The following is a 27,569-nucleotide window of genomic DNA, read 5'->3' on the forward strand; positions in this document are numbered from 1 at the left end:
CCACGCCTAGGCTGCCTGCTCTGCCAGGGCGGAGCTGCTTCTGAATGGAGCTCACATAGGTCTTTATCAATGGTGTGGTTAATTTGCAAGCAGATCATCCATTCCAGGGCAACCGAGGATTAAATGTGCAGGAAATAAAACAGATATTACTAAAACTAAATGCTAACTTGCTGCTTGACTATCTTGTTTTTAAGCCCCCATCTCCCTCATTTAAGTAGGGAAAGAAGATGGTGCTATCATCCAGGTGTTGCTGACAATGTAAAGCACCACTTCAGTTTCAAACAGTGTAACAGTATACACACAACACAAAACATTATCTCCACAAACTAGGGAGACTTTCATAAATTTCAGACTCTTTTTGATCATTTATTGCCAGCCTCCTTACTCACTGATCACCCCCTCACCGAGGATTAAATGTGCAGGAAATAAAACAGATATTACTAAAACTAAATGCTAACTTGCTGCTTGACTATCTTGTTTTTAAGCCCCCATCTCCCTCATTTAAGTAGGGAAAGAAGATGGTGCTATCATCCAGGTGTTGCTGACAATGTAAAGCACCACTTCAGTTTCAAACAGTGTAACAGTATACACACAACACAAAACATTATCTCCACAAACTAGGGAGACTTTCATAAATTTCAGACTCTTTTTGATCATTTATTGCCAGCCTCCTTACTCACTGATCACCCCCTCCCAAAGAAGGGCAGTATTTCTGTTTTAACTGGGTTGGTTCAGCTTGCTTTGCTCCTGAAGTCCCTCCTTGATCATCTGCTTTAACTCTGTTTCCAAAGAGATCTCAAAGGAGAATACGTAACTAAGCTCCACTGGCATGAGCAGCAAGGTGCAACTGCCCTGACTGCGGAACACACTTCTTTCTTCGCAGGTTTGTAAACAGATGGTCCTTTCTTCTTGTGAACAGCAGCCTCTGTAGGGTAAACTAACACAATCATATGATACCATAGGCTTCATAATACACTGACCAACTGTTAATACACAACCTACCATACATCACGCACCATATGGAGTGTTCAAAAGCTGCACAGAAGTGTGCGACTGGTTATTTAAACACAGGCTCTCGCTGCATTTCTCAGTTTCTCCACAGCATTGATTGCTTTGTAAATGGGTAATTGTAACGCAAAGGCTAAGAAGATGGGCAAATGTGATGTCTTCATCATGTGCTAATCAGATATAAGCAGTATATAACAAAACAAAGGTATCAGAAGGTAGTATTTTAAAAGCTGCTAAACTGTACCACCACATTGGCCAAGCAGTGGTATCCATTTTCAGATTACAGCTTGTTGGATGACAATTACTTCAACAGCACTGCAATTATTGAGGCTGTTATCTTCATAGTTTGACCAGAAATAGCAGTGTGCTGTGCAGCTGAGTGTTATTTGACAGGTTTTGCAACTATTAAAATGGCCCAGAGAAATAATAAAAAATTCACGAGGGACCAATTCCTCATATGCAAACTGAAAGGATCATCAAAATACCTAAACAGATTAAAGAACCGTTATTATATCAATGGTATCAAGCCAGTAACCTACATTAGCAGACCGCAACCCTTTACAAGCCATTGCTCATTTATAAGAGCACCTTTATTGCTGCTTCATGAACCCTGGGATTGGTTCACGGCCCCCTCATGTTCCTCTCTCCCCCTCACATTGTACCCAACCTTAATTAAAAAAAAAAAAAAAAAAAGAGGGAATATTGTTAGACACAACTGTCTTCACACCACAACTGCACGCAATGAAAAGAGAAGTCCAGCTAGGCTATGATTTTTAGCTGTGGTCAGCCCAAAGTCAGGCAGGTGGTCTGCGTTGGCGTTCCCATAATTAAACCCCCCCGGGGAAGTTCTCAGGTTCACAAGGAGCATTGGAGGAATGAGATAACCCCACGTGTAGACAGACTTGGGCTCAGAACAGCAGAGCAAGCAGTTGTCTGTATACATTACATCAGTCAGTAACTAAGCCGATTCGGCCAGCACGTGCAGATCTATAGCAGAAAGGGCAATTCAGGAGCAAAATGAGCTGCAGCGTGAGCAAAGACAGTTTATTAGCTGTGACCATGGAACTAGCCAGACAAGCAAGCGGGATTTCTGGCAGCACCACTTACTCTGGGATCAAGGTATTAGTTCAGCTATTGACAGATTATTCCGTGAGGCATCCAAACAAAAGTCTGTTTCAAATAAAAAAGTCTGACGTTATAGAAGGACGCATGCTGCCAGGCACTCCCAGGCAGAATTGCAATTACAGGCATTGCCTCCTTCACAGCTGGCACTCACAATCTATAATCATAATAAAAAGTAGGACATTAAAAGAACAAGCATCCTGTATAGATCCGAAGGAAACGAATACAATAAAAATAGCTGTAAACTAGTTCCAGCGACCTGTGGACCATAAAACCCCCCAGCAGAAAGACCTGTACCTTTCTCCATAGCAAAATCTGTGCCAGGCTGGTACCTTCAGTAAAAGGGCCATAACTTTGAAAATCAGCCCCTCAGCCAGTTTGCTCAAGGCTTGTGCAGCTCGTCTGTCAGCAACTCATTGACCTGGTTCATCCCTTTAGGGCCTGATAAACCCGTAGGAAAATATATGACAAGAATTTTGACCACGTGATACTAATCTGACCTTTTCAAAGATGACAGTTGATGCCACCTCGCAGAGAGTACCATAAAAGCTTTAAACAGGAAAAACACTTTTAGCAAGTTAATTCCTTCACTGCTGATAACATTCCCTACTTTGTCTTAGGGCTGAGAAGCTCAGTGAAACTTTCACACAGGTATCGAACTAGAACGCCAGACTGTTCTTACTTCTTAGGACAGAGGGATCTTAGTGCCAGAGCATTCTCCATGATCGCTCCTGCCACACTGTCCTGGGCCAGGGAGGGAAGGCGCACACACAGAGCGGGAGGCGTTGGGTGAGATGAGCTGCCTCTTGTGCAGGTGCCCACGGCTGCAAAGAGAGCAGCAAGTGAGCCACAGGACCACCTTCCATCCCTGTTCACCAATCCGGACATGAACGCTGGAGAACTCGGAGGAAACCAAAGTTTATGTTCAACGCAGTAGTGAAACCTCATCTGAACAGTTCGTACAAATCATAAAATGAGTTAAGAGGAGGAAAAGGAAGTAAGTTTCCAAACCAGAATTAGACACTAATGTGAAACTCCCAAGATGCATCAACAAGCACAGGCAAAAGCCTTAGCTGCTCCTGATACAATCTAGTTCTCATCAAGCTTTGCTTTCCCGGAATTTGAATGGGCAAGGAAGAGGTCAAGCATGACCCAGTGAGGAGCTGCTCTCCAGAACCTTCCCTGGTGCTGCACTAAGGCACAGTTTCGCCAAAACTTAAAATGTGTCCAGGATCTTGAGAAATCCTGCGTCTCCAGCATACTTCAGGGAACACGAAACATTTTCAGCGCCAGACCTTTTCTCCTCTCTCCTGATGCAGCTGAGCAGGAGATGAGCAGGGCATTAGCCCTTAGCAGTCACCTGCCGCTGTGCTCGGTACGTCCCCGCTCTGCCCCACGGACCCTCTCACCCAAGAGCTGCTTCTGCTGCTGTCTCTGCTGTCACCTCTCTGAAAGCAGTCCAGTTTATAGCATTTTCTGTGTGAAGTTTTGGGGGACACATAAGAAGGCAATTTACTTTCAGCAAACAAACATTCAAAATTCTGATTCTATCTAAGCCTCCCCCCATTAATATCAAACAGTGTAAGGATTCCCTAAACGGAAATTGAACTAACACAAGGCTTAAAGGTCATCTCAAAGGAAAGCTGTATGCAACCAAAAATGGCCTGTTGATTCCACAAACATTAATCCAGACTGCCTTGACTCCACTTAGGGCAAAGACAAAAAACAAGGAAAGTTAAGTAGCTGGTCAAAGGGAATTTAAGGAGGTTCTTAACAATTCTTTTCAATATCAGGGAAAAGGATTTAAAAGCACCTCAGCTGTGCCTACTGAGCCAGCAGTGCTAGACCTCTTGATCCTCTGAGCACACCTCTGATGGCAGGCTTGACCCCATCTCATCCTGGGTAAATCCACACAAAACATTCCTCTTGGGCCGCCCCACTGCTCAGCCAAGTCCACGCTGACTGCATGGCACCTCCTGGAGTTCTTCTGCAAGAACAAGGCACATGGGAGTTGCATGCTGCAGCCTCAAAGCACTCTAGATAACATGAAAACAGAAGGCTTTTCTGATTGTTTTCTCATTTTCCTGACTGTTGGCACTCAGGATAGTCACCGATCAGCAAGGTGACTGGAGGGAAATGAGACACAGCTCTTGTCATGTAGTAAATAAGGAAACTGTGCCTTTATAAATGTACCTCACCAGTGTCTTATTCCTGTATGCGCTGACACTTTGAATGTCACTGCCACAACAGAGACCACATCAAGCTTTAAACTGGTTCCTTGTTAAAATCACTACTTTGATACCAAATAATTGTATCTTACATAATATGGCCTCTAGCCAAACCAACAAAAGCTTTCTGAAGAAATCAACATGCCTTAGAGTTGCTTTAAGATTTTAAGTAAACTTAATAAACTCTTTAAGCCATACCAATCTCTCAGCTGTTTCAGATATATGATATGCCTTAATACCTTATTAAAAAAAAGCCCACGTAAAAGTGTCTGCCAGCTGGTTCTTTGCACTAGGAACTACAACTATCATACGCACCCATAAAATGTGACTTTGAAAATTACGTACAGATGGGCCTACACAAGGCAAATCACAATCTTTTCACAAATATCCTTCTCTTGAATTACTCAGAAAAGTACCTTAGAGGCAACATAATTCGGCACAAGACTAGTGACGAGCTTAAGTACACACAAGCCAAAAGGAAACCAAACTGCTGAGGAAAATGGAATTACATCCTGCCAGACTAACAACTCGTCTGTTTGCAGAAAGATTGACTGTATGAAATAGATGCTGTTATTTTTTTACAAGGAAAACACTTAAGTTAACACACTGTCTTCAGTGGCTGTGTAGTTCCCTGTCCGCTGATTACATTTGCTTTCACTATAGCGCTGGTAAGAAAGCAGCATACATGTCACCACTTCTGCTGGTTAAAGAAAGAATTAAGAACACGGGACAACACCATAACCAAAAATAGTGCTGTCACTGTGACTGCAGGTTGCATACATCTTGCGTCTCGGGCAGTAACAACATTATATAAACATTCAACAGTCATTTTTAGGCCTCCTACCTAGCCTTTACAATCTGAGAGAGGCTGAAAGTTTTCTAGAGCATGTAAAATTTAGGTTCAGGTAAGTGCTTTCTGCCCTGAACAGAACCTAAGTAGAAGAAACAAACTTCCATGAAATTTATGAATGCACCAACAATAACTCTTGTTGGCCAACAAGGAGAGATTAAAAAAGAGGAATGCCAGCAACCTACTCGTGAAATCAAAACTAAATTCCTGTTCAAAATAAAACACAAAAGTAGAGCTGCTGAGAATTCGGAGCTTTTCGATCAAAAATCATTCATGTCTCAAATGTTGCTAAATTCATCACAGTAACGAATTCTCACTTATCACTTGCTTCTCAAGGATCTTTTAAACATGTGTTACTGTCTCACTAAATCTAAAAAGCTCAAATCTTAATCCAGGACACTATTAAAGAAATCTCTGTGATAAACCCAGTTACTTCTTCACTTTCAGAAAGATTATTACAAGAATATTAAAAAAATTCAGTCTGGCAGGCTGATACATCACTTTATCCCGTACAGCCTCACAAAAGATATTCAGCATTATTTGCAATGCCAGTTCATACGTCTTGAAAAGACAAACTTTAGGATAAAGCTATAGCTGTCACCATGTCAATTCAGAAGGATATTTCATTCCTTATATGTAAGCATGTGCATTGCATTCTTTGAAGCAAGTAGCAACGGTACACTTCTGATGTTCAGTGAGGGTCTGAAAAAATGTCATTCCACATTCTCACATAGATGGCAAACATGTGAGAAAGATATCTGTAAAAAGGAGATTTCAGTACCGAGGCTCTTGCTCCGGTAAAAGTTTCGAGACAGGAGACAGCATGAGAAAGTGTTATGGCACATAAAATGTGATTCTAACTCTTCAGAGTAACACTCCACTCACTGCATAGCAGCAATGACTTTCTCAGTCTCCACCTGCCAAAATAAATTTACTGCCATTTAAGGTTGTTAAAATATTTCCCCGATTAATCATTGCTTCACTGCAACATCTGTCCAAGATGACTGTTTTGCTAAAGCTGGTTAGCCCACTGCAGTACGTTATGCAACCGCAGGCCATGCCGACGCTCTGGCGTCACATTAGTTTGTGCCAGCCACGAAGGGAAGAGCAGCAAAAGGAGTGGGAGCTTTCAAGGGTGGAGTGTATCTAATAATCACAGGGCTGAAAAGCACCATCCCTCCCCGTGACACAACCAACCTGAATCCAGCGAAGCTGGACCACCACTGCACAGACAGGATCCTGCTAAAAACATTTCCCTATCCAACGAGTTACTCCCCTTTCAACAGAAGGAATTTAAATTGAGAAGAATGAACCCATTTTGGTTTCCTACAGGTCACCCTGTTGTTGGAGCCCCGAGGGAGCACTAAAGCATTGATAACAATCTCCTTTCAGGAAGTAATATCTGTAAATATTCTGAAGTAACTCTGTAAATTATGGAACCCCAGAAGAAGCATCCTAACAAGGCTAATTTCGTCCTGGAAATGCATAGCTCACACTTTCATTTAGACCCTAGTGTTTAGCTTCACTCATTTAATCCATGAGTGGAAACAACTGCCTCTCATTTAACCTCCTCATTAATTTCAAAGGCAATTCTTCTTTAAACACCTGTCGGATACACATACAGCAAAGAGAGTGCTCCTGGCTCCAAACAAACTGTTTATAAAGGAGGAGACAGGCCAGAGGACAAAGATGTTAACAACAAAAAGCTGGGGAATGGAAAAGAATGGGAAAGAGTGTGCTGAGGAGACAAAAAACCTGAAACTGCAGATCTTTTTAATTTCTATTCCAGTTGTGTGTTCAAGTTCATCACACCAGTATTTGAGAACTGCCACACAGACCCACCTGCAGACGCTGCTATCGGTGATGAACTTTCTGGCAGGAAGATCTTGCTTTGGCTAAGGCATTAGGAACTTTGACCTCCCTCCCTTCTGGATGTTTCCGCAGGTGATGCTCTCAGAAGAGATCACAATGCTAGTAGCTGGGGTACTGTTTCCTATACCCGATCAGACCAGTTGCGTGCGCTCTGGGGAATCCGCACAGCACACTTTCCAGATTAAAGGTCTTTTCCCCCAGTTTGTTCATGCCCCATCCCATCGACTCTTGAGATCTCCACAGCCCCTGAGAAATGCAACTACGCAGCAGCTCACCAATACAAAACCAGGTCCTTGCTGCAGCTGTACTTTGCAACAGCGAAACTACCATTGAAATGGAGATTACCCAGGGACTATCTAGGAAATTAAAAACTGGGACTGGTGTGGCTCACACTAATTAACCACCAATACTCCCACAGGCTGCTGCAAGCAGGAGTCTGAGGTCTACAGAAACCAGCCATGGGCAGAGTCAATGGCAGGAATAACACATTATTGCTTTCTGAAAGATGACCTTGGGCAATTTCCACTCCCAGTTACAAAATCAAGGCAGATGGGAGGGCAGGGTAGCAGCAAAAACATTAATGGAGACACTCTCCAACTTCACCTGGGGTTTTTGTTTGTCTTTAGGTGGACAAATGGGGGAAGAAAAAGCAAGTTCACAGACAAAGGCTACCAGCTGAAGTTCAGTGACTATCAGATAAAATATTAAGTAGCCTAAATAATACACACTGTAATGGCATGTCCTATTTTTGCTATACGTGGATATGGCAAATATGAGTCATCTTTGGAGGAAATCCCAAACTGCTCTCCTAGCACAGTTGTATCTGTAGCTAGGAAAGAAGGAACTAAGTCCATAACAAGAAAAAGCCACCTTCACATTAACACTGGCGTTGGCCAAATTTGTCAGGGAACTGCCAGCTGACAATTTTAAAGCAAATGTTCATCAAGATCACAGGATAGTTATATTTGGAATAAGAGGAACAATCTCATATACTATCTTCACAAGTATGATCTAATAAATAAGTTTTCATGAGAACTCAAAATACACTTGGTAAGAAAGCAAGTCAAACCAAGACAAGTAGATGCTATCTGCTTAATAGGAAGGTGATTTATTATTATGATTTCAACTTCTTCTCTATGAGGTAATTCAAGGCAAATCTACCAAGAAAAATCCAAGCCACATGAAGAACAGCTAGTTACACTCCGCAAATGTGGAATCCAAAAGCAAAAGACTGACAAACACTGCAGTGGGATCCAGAAGCACCAGAAAGTGATTAACAGCATGCATAATTACAGAACGCAACAGCAAAGCACAGACATTGCACCAGGGTAACACGGGCAATGCTTCTGTGGCTTCCAGAGGGTCCAGTGCTGGCTAAACAGCAAGGCCCTTAAGAACATTTCTGAAGGCTGACATGTAAGATAACTATGCTAGAAAGAAAAAATTAACACAAATAACGCTCAGAAAAGAGGGTTTCAACTGACACCTTCTGCGAGCTCTCTGATGGGGCAGGCTGGAGCAGGGGGGGTCAGTGAGCAGACGGGGGCAATTGAGTGCTGAGGAAGGGGTAAGGGAGGAAGGAGGTCTGTCACCTCAAGTGAGCAGGAGCCCCAGGACCCCCAGCATCACCTTGTGCCACCGGTTCCCACCCTGGAAGGCTCTTGGGGATCCTGAGCCGAGAAGCAACAGATCCTTTTCCAGCCAAATCAGTTCCCAGGCATTAGCACCAGCACCTGAAAGGCCTAAGGGCAGGGACATCCCCATTGAAAGCCCTCAGTTCTTGCATCACATTAAAGTTCCTGTGAAAGTGAACTCTGGCATCACCTGCTCCACAAAATCCTTCAGTTGCCGATATGTTCTCTGTGTGCACACAAAATTTCTGTGAGACTAAAAACTACTCCACTCTTGCGCTCTGAGTGAAAGATGTAATTTCAAAGGCAAAATCCTTGGTGTGAGAACTCTACAGCAGGACAAGTTCATACAAATTAATACCGGACAACCCAAGGGGTCGGTGGCAGTGACAGCAGCGGGGAGATAATCACAAGGCAAGATTACAGACTGAGAAGTAATATTCACCACTGGCACTTGTGATTTATTCCATGGGTCTCATAATAACTATTGTTTTTCTTAAAATACATCCTCCTAGAGTAAAATGAATACAACCATCTTCACCCTTATTAAGAGAGGTTTTTAGCTTTCATCACTGCAAAGAAAAGTTTGAAAGCAACCACAGCATATCCCAAAGGCTTAAATGTCAGAAAGCAGAAAACAAGAATCAGTGAGTGATTAAATGTGGCAGTGCTGCTCACTCACCACGTACCCACGGGGAGTGTCATTAGCGCTGGGCGATTTGGATACAATATGGGATAGGATGTTTTTTCACGTTATTTCCTCCCCACATTAAAAAAAAGGGGACTATTTGGCACTCATACCACTGGAGTGTACAAAGAGTACCAAAACCCAGGTCAAAACTACAAAGAAATAGCTGTCTTCAGTGATAGGAATTTTTAGTTTGCAAAATATCCATTGCACTCTATTACTCAGAGAATGATAAAATGAGAGTATGAAAGGCTCCCACTAGCCATGCGGACACCCAGCGATGACCAGATGGGTGGGCACAATTGTGCAATTTTCCTACAGGCTGTTATGCAGCAAATTACTTGGGATCTGGCCATTAGTGCTATCAGCTTCTACATCAAATGCCTCATTAAGATAAACAGACTGCTCATTTATCTTAAACTGTTTTGGGCTAAGACAAGCCAAAACATCTACATATGAAAGGTTAGCGGGTTGGGGTTTTTTTTGCCCTGAAAGCTTTCCCAGATTGGTTATGGGGCTTACCATGCTCATCAAGACAGCCGAGAATTTGGCACTTGAGGTGAAAAATACTTTGGCACTGCACAAAGGATGTGAAAGCGGTGTGGGAATTACTACTAGCATAAGATTTCTGACACATAACTGATGTACAGGTATGGAGGAGCCTTCAAAAAGTTAGCAAAAGTGTCTTGATAAAAATAACACACAATACTGATCCTGACTACCGAAATGTTTGAGCTCTCCAAAGTCTTCCCACATTGCTAGTACAACATAAACCAGACCTAGTGACCAAGCCAGCCTTTCTGTAAGAACCTGTTAATTTGTTCCATCCTGCAATTTATTTTGGTTTAATACTGTACGTTAGTAAATGTAGCCCTAGCAATTTTTTCCTTTAATTTAGTGAAGGCGCTACAAAATGTCTTCAAAATTCACTAAGTTTACTGTCTTTGACTTACATTAAATTTTGCTAGATACAAGGACAATACAGGAAAGGCAGAAAGGTTAAAATGTCGTATCAGATGGAGTTTAACATTTTAAAAGATTACAACCCAATTCACCAGCTTCCGTGCTTCAACTACAGTGTTTGCTACCCAATACATTTTTACTGCTCCCAAGCTAGTTTGTACAATAAAACAAGTGAAATTACTCTGATCTGTCTATCTGTACAGGGTATACTCATTAACGTTAGTAAACAGCCTCTTAGCAAAGCACCTGAACTGCCAGTTACAAATCAATGATGGAAAAAAACTCCCAAGAGGAGACCAAGTTTGAGTGGGGAGTTTTCTCCCCAACTTCAGTGGCAAGAAATTTGGGCTGGCCTCTGAAGTAAATCATGGCCTATGGTGTGTCACCAGAGCCCCAAAACAACATCATCACCTCAGAGAAGTCATGGAAACAGTGAAGATCTATCGGCTTTAAGCCAGCTGCTTCAATTGTTTCTTTGTACAGCGAGCAGCAGGTGCCACCTTGGCTCCTCGACGAGAGGGTCCAAGATCCAGAAACCCAACAGAAGAGCAGGAAAAAAATAATCAGGCATTCTTTAATTAAATGAAAACATTGAGATTTACATTGCTACTTGTTTCCTGCACGATGGGGGATGATACACACAGCATCTTTTAAAAGGTGAGTGTCCACCTTCATGCTTTCCTGGCTTTCATACTTCTACCTACCAGCTGGAAGTCTAGCACTCCTCTGCTCCTCAGGGCAGCAGTGCTCAGCATCCAAACCCCACAACTCCCATCGCTTCAGGCTTTCGGGGTGACTACCTGGCACCGGCCACCCCTCCACTACCCGCGGGAATGGAGTGACAGTACCTAAAAAGAAAGAAGGCAGCCAAAATGTTTTGGTTAAAAACAAGACTCATTTTGACAATAAGCAGCCCCCCTTTAAGTCTCCAGAAATGTAAGCCCCTAATGGAAAACATGTTTTCTATCAACTGGTCGGAAAAACTAAGCAAAAATATTCCCAATTATTTCAAAATCGTTCAACTTGCCTTCAGCTTCCTATGAAGTCCAGCTTGTATAGTTTTATACCAGGTTTAAAAAGGTTTACATGTATCTACGTTTTCTTGGCATTTCCTCAAAGGGGTTTAAGTTCAGTATAACGAATAAAGATTCAGAGAATTAGCTGCCAGAGACTGGAGATGTCTAGCTTAGGAATGTCTGCATCCTTGAAAGCCAGGATGCAGTACAGCCCAAAAACAAGTTAAGAACAAGCGAAGACTAGATTTCTGTTGTTTTGCTAGAGACATAAATGCTACATTTAATAGGAAAAAAAGGGAAATGAATATACTCCTTTTTATATACTGATGCCTGCAGGCATACACAAACGTCGTTAGTGTTTCTTCGCCTAAAAGAGGTCAGTAGATAAACCACATAAAGCAGTGTTACTTTCTTACTGCGACACAGACAAAACTCAAAAAAGGAAACACTTTATTATCAAGAAGCATTGTCCACAACGTTATACATCTAACCCTCGGTCTTATTTTAGAAAGTCTCCCTGGTAATTTGCCTGTGCTTTTGAAAAGCAAGTAATATGTTTTGAATTATAAGAGGTTACAGGGACATTTTTGTGGTAAATTTGGACTTTCGTTTGCAAAAAAAAACCCTCAGTGCTACAGAAATCCTTTCGGAAATAACATTTTTTTGTCATTGCTAAGCACTTTTCAACAAAGTTTAATAGCTACTGTTCCAAGGAGCTGTTTACATCCAGCTTTAAAAGAATACTGGGGTACTTATGTCCCTGCAAGCAAAAGGAAAAGGAGCACGCCGTCTTTCCGATATTTTGAGAAGCAAACAAAAGGCAGTATATTCTCCACAGTATGCAGGGGCAACAATTTTTCTAAGCAAGTTCACTTAAAGACTCCCAGTGCCCAGGGTCTGGTACTCTGGGATTTTTCTGGAGGCCTAAATTGTACTTACAGCTCTTTCAGTCTTCTTTCATTCGTTCCTCTGGTCTTTACACCCAGGATGGAGAAGGAACAAAATGCCAGATAAGCTGGTACTAAGAAGTGGGAGGCACTATTTCTAGCCTCGGAAGTTTATAAACTTGATACCCAGTTGCTTTATAAACAGTGCATGGGAAGAGAGGCCTTCAAACAATGGTAGCTGGATTTTTCCTTTGAAGGTGAAACTTTATCATTCATTCTTGTAAACAAAATAACCTATTTAGTTGAAGTTTACCAATATGAATAAAAGCAAAAGTTTTACTGTAAACATCTAAAAGATGTCTAGCCACATGAAAGCTTCATTGTGCTCTTGATAACCGTGATGTAAGGGCTTTTACAACCACCAGAGTTTTTGTAGGCTGACGCGCCAGATTTTACCACCTCAATATACCATAGAGGAGCTCTCCTGAAAGAAAGCCATGCTGTTCATACAGTGGGAAAAGAGAATTTTTTGTTTTAGTTTGTTTTTCTTCGCTATTCATCGTGCGACAGCCTTTGCTGCCATCCAGTAAGCTGTTAAAATATGGGTTCTCATTACTCCTTGGCTGTTTTGCTTCCTGGACAGAACGATGCAGTAAATTGCTCGAGCCCCCTTTAGTTTCCCTACTGCGCATTTGTCCTAGGCACCATAAATAAAACCCAGTACAATGATGAAGGCACTGACCACTCTGATGCTTATAATGGAAGCCAGATATTAAAAGGGAACCTTTTCAGAAAGTTTCAGCAGGTGCCCCAAAGTATAATTCATTCGAGGTGTAGCAATTTACACCTGCTTTACATCAGAACAAGACTGAAAACCTTTTCATCAGGAGCCCCATAAGAAGAAAACCTACTCAAAGGTCGTCAGAAGTTCCAGTAGAACACTGCTTAAGTTGGCTTGATCCAAATAAAGCATGCAAGACTGCATGTGTACAGGGGCAAGCACAAAATTACAAAGTTAAAACATTATGTTTGGAGATGGAGTTAGAAATACCACCCTAAACTAAACATTCACCTCTTGCAGCACATCATATACCACATATAGCACAGAGTCCTGCCACAAACCTTCTCCAATTTTTATTTCACAGGAAGATGTAACAAGCCTTCAGGCTTCCCAAATTAAGTTACATCAACCTTAAATGGGAACAGATCATAATACTGTAAGCAAATTATTCTCTACCTGAACAACCTCAGATACGATAGTGTCGGGCCAGGCTCTGTCCAAACCCAAGAGAACGTGAACTCCAACAGGCACGGATCCAGCATGGAACCAGGAAACTACTTGAACAGATCAACACGATAATCAGTGGTTACAGCATACCAAGCCTCCTACCACGACAAAGTTTGTGTAGGCTTCATAAATTAGACATTTAAGGAGGACGCAGTGTCTTTGTTGAAATTTATACGGTGTTTCTTCCATGCCAAAAGGAGCAACTGAGGGAGAAGTACACGAATGCTCGTCAGAAAATTCTCAGAGAGACATGTTACCAGATCAGCGCTGTGGGAGAAACTGATAAACATTGGAAGGAGATAAGCTGTGTTTCTGAGGTCGAACAGGAAAGAGGCAAAGAGATAGGTGAAGCAGATAAAACAGAAAGCAAAAATCAATCTCTGTAGACACACTTTGAACAAGCACTTGTGGGAAAGAGGGGTTTGCCATGGCATAAGACAAGGAGTGAGCACAAAAATCAGTGCGAAGGTGACTCTAGGCAAGAGATTTAGCTCTGCGTATAGCTCAGGCTTGGGTCTGATACACTATAAGGGAAATAACAAGATTTGACTTTGAATGCAAAGGCCTAGAAAGGCCTGAGTCAGATGGTGCAGGCAAGGCAAGTGAATTGCTGTCCAGAAGAGCTCACTCGCTCCAGCCCAAGGGAACTCCAGCTGACTCACTGGGCAAGGCTGAGAAGATCCCACTGAGATCAGAGAAGACATCTCCACCGTTGGGAGAGCTGAAGGCACATGAACAGACACTTCAGGAAGGGGGAAAGTTGGGCAGAGGTGTCCACCGCTACAAAGAAGGTACTGAAGGCAAGAGGAGAGAGAGAAGTCACCAAGGATGACCAAGAGGATACTGCAATTATAAAAATATAGTCAGGAAGTCAGCAAGAGGAGAAAGGAAGGGTCAGGTGGGACCACATTTCTCAGAGGGACAGCGAGAGTCAGCAACTGACACCCTGGAGTACAGCAAGAAACAACCCAGGATGAAAAAATGATACCATGGCAGGTAAATGGCTCTCGAGGGACCACGTAACTGGTTTAATGCCGTATTTTCACCCAAAAGCCAATGGTACATTTTTCTGGAAAGAATGCTCTGGATCAGCCCAGCCCAACAGTCACACACTAACTGTTTTCTGAAGTTTCACGTATCTCAAGGCTGGCAGGTCAAAGCAGGCAAATGGCTGCAACAGGGCAGGCCCCTGCCAACTGCTAAATCAAGAAGGGATGGCTAGCAACATCACAGCAACCAGGCAACATGTGCTGCAAAACGCTTCATCAGACAGGTAGATAGGACAGAACACACTAGCGGTGAGACACAAATATTCCAGCACTGTTCAAGGAGAAAATTTAAAGTCTGCACAGAAAAATGCTCTGAAATTAGGGGGGGCAGAATGGAAAGTACCATCACCATCAAGAGTTAAAGCAAGAACAGACTTGTTATGCCCCAGCACTAGTCACACTTCTACTGATGAGCACTGCAAAGCCATCAATGATGACCGTGGTGGGTCCTCTGGCTTATCATTAACAACTGTTTCATTTAAAAGGTCTTTACACGATACCTCCCCCCTCCTTCTACCTCAGCTTCTCACTGCTGGGCTCTGACAGTATGTTGTCTGTTGTCTGTCTAAACCACTACTCACAAACAGAACCGGTCCGCTGCCCTGCAGCAGCTTGCAGCAGCTGAGTCCCACCCAGGCCAGGTGAGAAGAACACCAGCTGAAACAAATCCCAGGAACAAGAAAAACCTCATTCCTAGTGTGAGATAGAGGTTATCTGAGGAACAGTTTAATGGCTTAGATTTGAAGAAAAAAAGTCTTTTCAACAGGTTAAATCCACCTGATGCCCCTTTTTCACTCCCAAAGACAGAACAGCCTCATATCCAAGCTGTTCTCTCAGCATTTGAAAGCACTATAATAAAAACTTACTTCCCCTCCTGGTCTGTTTGACAGAAACATCAGTACATGATAGCAGTAGTGTGAGCTGAGATCTCATCAGAGCTAACTGAAAAGCCCTGAAAGGAACAGAAATCATCATCTTCTAGAAATTGTAAGTCTGCCTCCGAGAACTGGAAATGAGCATTTGCTACAAAGGGACACACAGCTCCCTTATTTAACACTTACAGCCAACAGGCAAACCTCTGTTCAGACATCTGCTTTCTTCTCCCCCCTCTCAGAATTTCTTCATTCCATAAAAAGATGCAATCATGACCCAGGGACTGAGAAAGCAGAGTGATGATGTAACAGTCAAATATCTAGTGAGATCTGCATCTCTAAAAGGAATTTGAGCAAGCATGACTGAAGGGGAAACGTTCAGGTAGTGTAAAAGCTTGCTCAGCCCAAAAGGAATGCAAGGGTTGGTGGAGTGGTAAAACCATCTAAAGAGGTAGATTTTGACCAGAAGTCAATAGAAAGGACTCTTGACTAAAGGACACCACGAGACTCACTGGAAATATTAGCTAATATTTACTATAAGAATTTGGCAGATCTTAAAGTCCACCTTTAGCTAGTGAAATTCAGAAGGTGATGATAAATAACTTCAGTTAAGACGATGCAGGTTATACAAGACATCTCAAACATGCGGTAGTCAAAAACAAGAACAGGATTCTACTTTACAGTATCACAAACAGATCCACTGCCCACTTCAGGACTTGTATTACTTCATCAGAATCTACAAAATAATTGCAGAGAAGAGGCAAGGATGAAAGCAAAAAGGCTGCTGAGGAATTCCTAAATTACCAGCTGCCTTTTAGTAGATATCCTTTGTGTAAATAGCAAAAAAATAATTTATTTAAAAATAATGCAATAAGGAGTGTCTCCTATTGAGCTAGTTCAAAATAGTTCTGGTTACAAAACTGACTCTGTAGGGCTTTTTCTTCACAACTGACACCATGCGACATGAATGTCCCTCCCCAGCTTGCTGCTAGCTAGCTGTTAAATTTGCTTATCTGTGCTCTGACAAGTACCATAAACGCAGCTCAGCGTCAGCTGGCAAGCCAGGACCAGCAGGTCTGGTGCGCAGCATTACCAGCATAAGAATTTAAAACTGTAAGGTATCCTGAAAGACTAATCTCATTCATAAATCTGACCTTGTGTATTATTCAACACCCATGTGTTAAAATTATTGAACACTACCTCACCCACACTGCTATAAAAAGACCACTGTAAAATTTCACTCTGAGAAAAGAAGGTATTCATAAGTCAGGGGAGGACAGATGTGCAAAAGAAGGTTCAGTGAAACTATATAAATTCAGCACACATGGAGGCAAAACAAATTCCACGTGGGACATCATCTCACTCAATGCTTCGTTCATACGTACGCCGCCAGGAAACACAGAGCCCACCTGTGACAGCTATCAGTTTCCACAAGCTGAACGGTAAGTCCCTGCAGAAATCAGAAAGCTGGCCTTGATCCTCCCTTTTGCTACTTGTCTAGTTAGGATTTGCTTTTTAAGTGAGATCGATGGCCTTTTCAATCTACGAAGATCAAGCTGGACCCTGTCCAAGCTCGTAAGTCAAATTTTGATGGACTAAGGGGAATTTTCATTCCATTCATTCCAAATTCTGACACAAGACAGCTCTCTGCAAGCCGAGCAATTCTGAAGAAGCCAAGAAGAGCTGACGAGACTTAACTGCTGATTGTCCGAGCAGCAGTGAGGAGCGTCCTGCAGCATCCGCGGTGCAGGCACCCCTCTCCGGGAAGAAGGCAGACTCTTCCCAACAGCTTTTTAACTCAACACCACATGAACAATTCAAATATTCATATCTATTTAAAATGAGGAAATTAAAATGGCTTAAAGGCATGAAAAGCTTGTTTATTAAGCATGACTATTTCATTACCAAAAGCACGAATGAAACCAAGCATTCACATCGTATTTCCTCTGCCAGGATTAAAGATACTTTACTACTTAGCGAGAAGCCAAACCTCTCCCACCACAACTTCAACCAAAAATATGAATGTTTAAGATGGTGCTTCAAAGATAAGAAAGCCAATGTAAAAACATCAATACAATATAGACAGCAGCCTTCCGCTCCCAGACTAAGTAAGATCAAGTCAATGGAAGAGCAGAAAGGGTGCTATACAGATGAAGAATCAAATGCTATCAATGATCCACATCCCTGCTGAGAAAGAATCATTCCTAGTGTATTTATGGGGACTCTGATCCTCTGAAGACGGGAACAAATTAAAGTGCTTGGTCAAGCCCCGAAATTGTGCGTGTTTCACCAGACCTGATAAAAGAAAAATAATCCAGTCTCCAGATCTAGAAGACACTAAATTGCAGAACAAGAGGTTAACCTCTCAGAACTGCAAGATGAGTGAACATCTGAGTATTTACACACACAAAAAAAGCCCATTAATATCACCTGCTGAAAGGGGCTGCTAACAACTGCATTATAGCTTCTTTTCAGGTCACTCAAGCAATTATGAAGTCTGTAATTTTCGGCACCATCTTCAGCATCTTGTATCCAAAACTGCCTCCCCAGGGGTGTGCTGTAAACCTGAGAGGCTAACAGCTATTCACACCAGTCATCCAAAACACAAACCAGATCATTTTTAAGACTGACAGATGCTATGGACTCAACCCACTACATCATCCGGAAGAAGATGATGTCTTTTTTTTTTTTGAGAGAGAGGCCTGAAAGGTATAGCCTACACACAGCTGTCTCAAGAAAATCCCTTCAAGATATCCCTCTTCAGCATTCAAAGCCCAATTCCCTGTTCCAGTTTGCTACAACTTTTTCACAGTACAGCCTACGCCTCACCCTTGCCTGCAGAGCAAACACTTGCCTCAGCAGCAAACACTTACAGCAAGTTCTCAGAGGAGAAACAGATTTTCTTTACAGATTCTTGATACCCAAATTATTATTAATCATAACAAATGTTACCAGTCTTTCAAAAGTATCGGCAATAAATATGAATTTAGAACTGCTGCCATAATGTAGGATAGCTTTGAAAATGCTGGGGTTTGCACTGTAAGACATCATTGAGAAACAGTAGAAAAAACACTTTTGCATATTTTTAACTAAATGCAGAGCTGTGTTTTTATTTAGTGTTGCTTTAAGAGGTCAGAAAACACAATGTGTGCAGGGAGACAACTATAAGGACTATTAAACCGTAGTTCTTCGCACCACATCCTCAGGCTCAGGCAGGCTGGGATGACCGGGAACTATCTGAGCGGCAAGTACAGCCTTCCACATTGGGTTTCATGCTGGAACTAGTTAAGAAAAGAGGAAAACAACCCAAAATTCATTTTACGATCATTACACCTTACCATGTGCTTTCACAGTCTTCCTTTCATGCATCCTTGAATTCTTTAATAACCGCGACAAAGATCTATTATGTTCCCAGGAGAGGATTTGCACAATGCTTACGAAAATGAGCAACTTGCTAGAAATCAGGAAAAGATGAGTCAAATAGCACCTGCTCACAAATTAGCTGAGAGAACGGAAAGACCTTGAGCACACAGCTCATATGGGACTACCCCAACCACTACCCTGCCGCTGCAATATATAATAGTCTTTCTTCCTGCATTTCAATGTGGCTTTCCACTTACAGTTGATTGAGAGGCGTTGGGTTTATCCACAGTCGGGCCCCCACATCATCTCACTGCCCGGCATGGCGGGGACCACTTCTTACTCTCCTACAAAGCATTCGAGACCTTGTGAGGAGAAGCTAGGCTGAAGGTACTCCTGAAGTTATCACTAAGACGACAGAACAGATAATTCAAGAAATCAAACTACTGCTTTGCATGCTGTAGATACCATTTTTAAAGCTCCGAGTTTTGATTTGTTTATCAAGATAAATGCTAGTTATACAGGATAGTATTATGAGTGGTCTTTGCAGGATAATACAAGAAATCACATATAAACCAGAATATTTCATACGTGTGAAAAATAACCTTCTTGCCCTCTTCCTTACCAGGAAGTAAATTCAAAAGGATAACTTTTAGCACTTGAAATTTTCATTATGGCGTGGTGAAAAATGAGGTGATGTACAGTTTTGTGTTTCTCTTACTCAAAAGTTCACACCGTAAGTTTCATCTACACCACAATTTCTGTAAAACGTTAGCAGGTCGTGCAAGACCGCTGCTCCCTTTCTGCAAGCACGGTCTCGCTCCACCTGCTGTGGAATAGTCACAGTCACGTTAAGTCAAAACCACCCACTGAAATGGAAGTGCTTCAACAAGCCCAGAGCAGTATGTTCTCCCTTAACACTCGGAGTACAGCTAAATACTAGCCCTTGAAAGCCAGAGAGAGGACCTGAGAGCTGTTTGACTTTAGAAAGATCCCCTGTTTTAAGGAGTCTTTCAATTAGCCTTACGTCCTCTGATAGGAATTGAAATGCCAACTACTACTGCAGCAATCGACCTGCCCACAAAGATCAACAGGGAACTGATTAAAGGGAATGCCAGACTATCTGCTGAAGCGCAAACTGCTCAAATACGGCTCTTTATAATAATTCATACTTACGAGCACTTAAGGAACAATTATCTGTTAAAGCTTTGGAGGTTTTCTATGAAGAAACAAGGCTAGCTACCGAGTTCACACGAACTGTTCCAATACTCCTGCCTTTTTTTTTTTTTTTAATTATTCTGATGACTAAGAATCACAACCAGACGCTGGTACGAAGCCCACTCAGAACTAAGGAATTCAGGGACCAGATGACTTTTATCTACAATTAATGTGTAACACACAGTGACCGCCTGAGTGTCCACATAAAATGGCCATGAAAAAAATACACTATGATATCCTTGCTGAATCACTACACGAACCTAGAAACAACAGGGCATGGAAGCGTAGGGATTGGGAAATGAGGTAGTAAATTCACATTGCATCCATCGACCTATCCAGGCGGGTACGCACATCGACAAGCAGATCAGCCATGCTAATCCAGCCCACGTCAACACCGCTAAATTCAAATATTCAAGTAATAAAAAGTGCAACTTCACCATTTCTCTTTTTCCCACTAGAGACATCCTTGGGGAAGTATCCTTGCATGCACCGAAACTGGTATGATTTCAATTCCACCCACATCTGGGCTCACTTGGGAACTAAATCCAGCACAACCCGTCTCAGGTCAGCCAGTGACCCCGAACAAAAATAGCTCTGGCAGAAAGCTGGATTTATGGAACAGGGTGGAGCCCATCGGAGTGTAAAGCGAACAAACCCGCCACTTTAAGTTAATGACGGAGAAGCCACAATTTCTCCATTCTGTTCTGTGCATGATGAGCACAATGGTGACTCGTGCCATCTACGCAACGTGACAAAATGCAACGTGACATAATCAACCCTTGAACAGGTCAGAATCTCGGGTGTAATTTGGGTCTGACACAATTTAAAATGTATCAGCAGCAAGAGCTAACTACCGCCTCTAATGTTGCTTGAGAACTGTAATAACACCAGCAGCGAAGCTGGGTCAGCAGGCCAGGGCCATAGCTCTACCAGCAGCGTCAAACAGGGCTTAGCGGAGTTAGCAATTTTACTGAAACGCCACACTTTTAGTAAATTCAGATTAGCTTTCCCAAAGGTCCCAGCGCAGACAAACCTAAAGTCAGGGGATGACAGCACCAAGGTTAGAAAAATTAACAGTATTGATTTTTTTTAACAAAATATTATTCTGCCCACAGCACAGACACAAGACAACCTTGAAGTGCAGGCAGAACTCTGCCTGCAAACTGCAGATCACGGCCAAGGTAATGCACGTGTTCTCGTGCAAAAGAAACCAGAGTTTGAATTGGTGTCACAAGGAAAAGCTGGGTTTTGAGTATCAGTGACCAAGGCATTGGAGTTGAAGGGACACCTGATGGTGTATTAGATGCAGCAGGGATGTCCAGACAACATCCTGAGGCAGGATCAGCACACAACAGGACAGAAAAGAAATAAATCAAACCACCTATCAATTGTAAGGATCCAGAATTGTCAGCTTCTACTCATCCTCTTTCATACAAAATTAGCAAAGTCTACCAGTGCAAGGCACCTCTCAATTAATTAATTTGGTTCCTAAACGCAACCAACACGCTACGTTGATTTTTAAGTTATCTAACAATCCGTTTCTGATACTTCAGTAAGACTTCTAGTACACATTAACCAAAGAATAAAAACCCCAAGAACAAACTGTTACATGCAAGTTCTCCTGCTAATTACAATGACTTTGTTTCTAAGTCCTTTGTAATACAATTAAGAGTGTCATGGCATGCACAAATGAGAAACAAATTTAAGCTTTTGGAGGCACCACAAAATTTATTTAAATCTGACATTTCCTCATGTTCAAAGCTCAACTGTTCATATTACGTTCTTCATCGTATTTAAACACAAATGCCCTTCCTACCCAAATAGAAATCCAAAGTATAAGATAAAAAATAATATAAAATATGCTGGTTGTTATTATATCTCACGGTGCCAGGATTTGAGCCCTGACCTTGCAGCACCACAGAAGACAGGTATACCCCAGTATTGTGTAGCACAAAGATTCCTGAGCACTCAGCGGCTGATGCAGCCAGATCTCAAAATCGAGAGATTTCATCCACAGGAGACATCACAATTGCCTGAAAGAACTTAATTTTCTCCTTCCTCAGTAGTTTTATGCCAGCTGAGGAAGCTTAGCCCACCTCTCTGCCCTTGGCTATGGCCAAAGCCACTCTCAGGTGCGTCCAACAACTGCACGGGCCGGACAAGTTATTGCTTTCAACCATCTCCAGACTGGCAAGTGACAGGAGAGGAACAGTCAGTAAAGCCCGAGCAAAACTGGGCGGGGGAGACAGCCAGTAAGTCACATTTTTATCCCAAAGGCTTCCCTTTGGTAATCATCAAATCCTTGCACAAGCAGGGGCATAAGAGTTTATCAGGAGGAGCTCACATGCATCTTTTATAACGGAAAGTGAAAGACAGCCGCAGACTTAGGGTCCCCACCGGCTGTCCTCTCTATCAGTGCTGCTCAGGATTTAGTTGTACTTCAAAGAGGAAACAGGGATGAAAACGCACAGCAGCCCGACACCCGCTGCGTCTAGAAGGGAAATAAAACCATAAAGATCACGAAACGTTAACGCAACGAGTCCGCACCGGTGAACGGCTGTAACAACCTTGGACTTGGTGACTTTTATTGCTTTTTTTTGTCCATCCCAACTCTGCACACATGTCAGCATAGGCGAGATACCTGTTAGAGGGGAGGCGTGTGAGGCGGAGGCTGAAGGGGATGAGGTCCGCGAGCTGACGAGGGAGGCTTTCCAAAGGGGTGACAGAAAGCCCCCAGGCACCCAAAGGCAGGGCTGGGTGCTCCCCCCCCGCACCCCGGGCACCCTGCTGCTCGCTTGGCTCTCCTAACTCTCCCGGTTTGAGAGAAGTTCCCCCTCATTCCCGCTGGATTTGCTCAGACGCCTCAGAGGCGGCAGGGCAGGGCAGGGCAGGCGGGGGGGGGGCCGCTCCGCGCCGCACCTCCCTCAGCGCGGGGCCGGTTCAGCTCACTAAACCGGCGCAGGACACCCCCTCCCCACACGCGGCAGCCGAACTGAGGCGGGGGGGGGGGGGGGGGGAAGCGGGAGGACGAGGCCTTACAACCCCTCACACACCCTGAGGCGACGGGGGGGGGGGGGGGGGGGGGGGTCCACCGCCCTTCCCGCTCCTCGCACCGGCCCGTTCCCCCGCCGCTCCCCCCCCCCCCACTCCAGCGCTCACCGCAGGCGGAGGTTAGCCATGAACTCGGGCATGGTGACGGCGTCCATCAGCACGAAGTCCGCCTTGCCGAACTCCAAGCTCTCCTGCTCCGCCATGGCGGCGACGGTGACGGGCGGGCTCGCGCTGCCCCGCCGCTCCCCGGGGCGGGGGGGGGGGGGGGGGGGGTGTGAGGGGGGGGTGCCCGCCTCGCGCCCGGCGGCCCCGCCTCACCGCAGGTGAGGCGGGGCCCGCCGGGCGCGAGGCGGGCACCGGGCGGCGCCCCCTGCTGGCCCGCGGAGAGGACACAGCCCCCACACCGCCCCCGGCCCCGCCCCTCGCCCAGCGCTGGAGGGAGCAAGAGCGCCCTCTGCCGGAGGGAGGCGCGTACTGCACCTGGGCGAACCCCACCAGTAAAGGGGGGGGGGCGCGGGGGGCCGCATCCAGCACCCAGGGGACCCCCCCACCCCAAGACCCCAAAGTGCGGAGCCAGATCCTGCACCCAGGGGACCCCCCACCCCAAGACCCCAAAGTGCGGGGCCAGATCCTGCACCAGGGACCCCCCACCCCAAGACCCCAAAGTGCGGGGCCAGATCCTGCACCCAGGGGACCCCCCACCCCAAGACCCCAAAGTGTGGGGCCAGATCCTGCACCAGGGACCCCCCACCCCAAGACCCCAAAGTGCGGGGCCAGATCCTGCACCCAGGGGACCCCCCCACCCCAAGACCCCAAAGTGCGGGGCCAGATCCTGCACCCAGGGGACACCCTCACCCCAAGACCCTGAAGTGCAGGGCCAGATCCTGCACCCAGGGGACCCCCCACCCCAAGACCCTGAAGTGCAGGGCCAGATCCTGCACCAGGGACCCCGCACCCCAAGACCCCGAAGTGCGGGGCCAGATCCTGCACCCAGGGTACCCCCCACCCCAAGACCCCAAAGTGTGGGGCCAGATCCTGCACCCAGGGGACCCCCCACCCCAAGACCCCAAAGTGCGGGGCCAGATCCTGCACCCAGCAGAACCCCATCCCAGGGCACCACCATGCAGGGCCAAATCCTGCTCCCAGCACCCCTGGGTGCCCTCCCAGACCCTGTTCACTCTGGTGCTTACAGAACCCCCAGAAACCCCCCAAGTAAACGCAGAATAAAACCACACCACAAATCCCAGAGGAACACCCGGGTGCCCTGAGCCAAGGTGACAGGGGCAGCGGGGGCCAGTACCACCCAGAACCAGCCGCCTGGGGCTAATTAGGTTAATGATACTAATTAGGGCAACAAGGGCAGGGGGAACCTGGGAGCAGGCACAGCCTCACGCGAAAGAGCGTTTTGGGCAAGAATTGCTGGTTTGGGGGTAGGAGCTGGGGGGGTGCCAGTGCAAGGTGGTGTGGGCATCCCTGTCCTTGTCCCCATCCTTGTCCTTGTCCCCGTCCCTGTCCTTGTCCCCGTCCCTCTCCCCATCCCCGCAGCCCGGTGGGTCCCGGAGGGCCGCAGCCCCCAGCTGAAAGCAATGACCCCCCCTGGTTATAGGCAGTGGTTCCTGGTTCCCTGCCTGCTCCCAGGGGAGGACGGGGCTGGCGTGGCTCCTGAAGGTGAGCTGGGGAGAAAAATACCCCAAAGTACCTTTGCTTTTTGGGTGTATTTGGCTCCATGGGGGGATGGTTTCTGGTCTTGTTTTATCCCGACGTGCTGGATATTTTTTGTGTTATTGCCAGTGTCTAATTTGCGTGATGCTAATGAAATGCCTGCAACTGCCCTTCAGGGTGAGGTGGAGGTGCTGGGTGCGCAGGCAGCACCTTGCTGCTGGGTGCTCCGCTCTCCCTCAGCAGAGGCGTCGGGGCTGCGGCGAGCGCGTGTCAAAGCAGCGCCGTGTGCGGGCAGCAGCGATGGAGCCTGGTCCTCCTGCCCTCCCGAGGAAGAAGGCAGCGGCCGGGCGTGCCTGGCAGAGCCTCCTCTGCCTCCGTCCCTGCAGGCAGAAGAAGAAGGTGGCTTATTGCACCCACATCCACAAGCTCCGAAACCAGGTATGTCCCACCTGGGGATGGGTGCAACCACCTGCTTTCCAAGCTCAGCTTGCTCATCCACGTATCCAAGCCTGGATGCTCGTGCGTTAGCTGAATCTGGAAGTTTTTAACTTATAATGATGGTGTGGATGGGGCTGGAGGGGTTCTGCCTGACCCGTGCCTGCAGGCAGCTCCCCGAGCCGTGCTGCCCCGCTGATGGCTGTGCGGGTGCTCCGTTGGTTGCTCTCTCCACAGACGTGGTCCCCCGGAGCCTCCTGCTTGGCGGCTGTCACCCTCGCCTGCCTGGGCAGCCCCCGGCTGCTCGGGGACGTGGCGCTGGAGGCCGTCCGGCTGTCCCGCTGCGGCAGAAGAAGCCACCTCAGCCACCGTGAGGTCCTGCTGGCCGTGAAGCTGGTGCTGCTGCGGGAGCTCTCCAAGCCTCCTCCGGGATCCTCAAGCTGTGAGCCGCTACTGAAGGGACCCAGCGAAACAGGACAGTCTTAAGAGTGTTTTAATGTAGTTTTGGTAAATAAAGTATTTATTAGCATTGTTTAACGGAGCTTCCTACCTGGGCTGGCACCGAGAGCAGCAGGTGGGCTTGGACCACCCTGGGTCTGGTTACCCGTGTGCCCCGAGAAGGGGTGCGGGAGGGAGGGTGCTGGCACACATCTGCCTTGATAAATATTTGTGGAGCAGCTCTGCTGGCGGGCGAACGGTCCCCGGAGATCCAAAGGGTGCTGCCTGGCCAGAGAAGCCTCTGTGGTCTGACAGCCCAGGCTCCCGGGGGGCTGCTGGGCAGCTGGACCCCTCTTTGCACCAGATTTGGCCAAGAAAGGGGAGAGGAGGAAAGGTGGCCGTTATTCCAAGTCCTGGGGAAATGTCAAGTTTGGAGAGCAGCAGCATCCCCGGCGATGCTGTGTTAGGTGGTGGCACTGAGGGACTTGTTTCCAGGCTCTCCCCGGAGCCCTTTGACGTGCCGGTCCCCCCCTGCGCACAGGGATGCCTCCAGGTTCTCCAGCCCTCCACCCACAGCGTCAAATCCAGCCATGGGGGGTGGTTGGGGTGCCAGGCAGTGCCCAGCCACCCGCCTTCCCACGAGGGTGTTCTCAGCCCCAGCTAAGTGCCACCAGCTCCTGGTGGTACTGGAACACCCTCCCTGCATCAGCCTTTCCAGCTGTTGAGCTGCTCTTCCCAGGAGCATGGGCGGGAGGCTGGAAAAGGGATGGATCCTTCCAGAGGGATCTGGCCCTCGTCATCTTGTGATGCTGGCATGAGCTGAGGGCTGTGAAATGCCTCTTCGGTGGGTTTCCAGTGGGAGGTGGTGGCAGCTCTGCCTGCCCCTGAGCCACCACCTGCGGCTGCCCGGGCTGGTGGGCCACCATCGGTGTTTGGGGGACTTGCTGGACCGTGCAGTGGCAGACACAGTAGCGGGTGTCACTGGTGTAAAGCAGCTCGTGGTTGTGGCTGATGGTAGCTGTGTCTGTGTCCCCAAGCTGCTCCTGTTTGCTCCCTCTGTTCTCCTGTGTGTATCTAGAGCTGCGCAGCACAACGGACTGTCACCTACCAATGGCCTTTGGCTGTTTCCGTAGTAAATATCAGGATAACGGTGGCCTTCAGGGAGCGAGTGCTGCCCAAGGACTGAGGGTTCAGGAGCTGCTGCCCAGGAGGAGGTGGAGTTTTGATGCCCCAACTGCTGCCTCTGTTGCACGTGATGCACCACCTCATCGTCATCCCCGTGCCGTGAGGGGCCTCGGCTTGCCCCAACCCTTGTTCCAACAGCCCTGACTCTTTTGGTTGAGTCCAATTTGGCTCCAATTCATGGATCTGGGGTCAACTCCTATAGGAGAGTCCCAGCTCTTGTAGAAGTAAGAGCTGCAGATGACCTTGAGAAAACACCCAGGCTGTCCCTCAGCCTCAGGCAATGCTGATTTTCCTACAGCATTCCTGGTCAAGGTCTATTCAATCTGCCCCAAAAGCTCAATGGAGGAGGAGGAGGGTTCATCAGCCCCTGTCAGGGTGTTTCTCTTGTGTTACAGCGAGGAAAAACGGAGCTGAACGCTCACTTACTGCAGACAGCCCAAAGCACTTGCTCTCTCTTCTCTTCTGCTTTACTGATGCATCAGGAGCCCTGGCTGCTGCTGAAGAGCTTCTGGTCTCTCGAAGACCATAGTCAGCGTGATGGTGACACACGGAGCCGTTCTTCTGCAGCACTGCTGTCTAACTTTTTAACCCTCCAGTAGCTGTGCAGATGATCGCTCCTGCCTAGAAGTAAAACTGAGCCTGGAGGCGTTGCCAGCTCTCTGAAGGAAAGCTGGGGCAGAGGAGCTGCTCGTAGACATCACCAGGGGAGGTTCCTGGCCAGGGCAGGTCGGGAGAGCAGATGTTAC

At 46.2% G+C, this 27,569-nt stretch overlaps 1 protein-coding gene across 3 annotated transcripts in view; it reads right to left on the bottom strand.

The window, feature by feature from the left end:
- MYO1D (myosin ID) overlaps positions 1-23,306 on the bottom strand; it is a 164,872-nt gene extending 141,566 nt beyond the window's left edge. For 2 of the 3 annotated variants that reach the window (XM_059830403.1, XM_059830404.1), the window contains exon 1: positions 23,212-23,306. In XM_059830403.1, the coding sequence (XP_059686386.1) occupies positions 23,212-23,306 (95 nt within the window). Of the gene's footprint in view, positions 1-2,427; positions 2,449-23,211 lie in introns of those variants that run through there. The other variant, XM_059830405.1, reaches the window with a different exon arrangement.
- Between the last annotated feature and the right edge of the window lie 4,263 nt (positions 23,307-27,569).

The sequence above is a fragment of the Gavia stellata genome, chromosome 28, assembly GCF_030936135.1.
Source record: "Gavia stellata isolate bGavSte3 chromosome 28, bGavSte3.hap2, whole genome shotgun sequence".
NCBI lineage: Eukaryota > Metazoa > Chordata > Aves > Gaviiformes > Gaviidae > Gavia > Gavia stellata.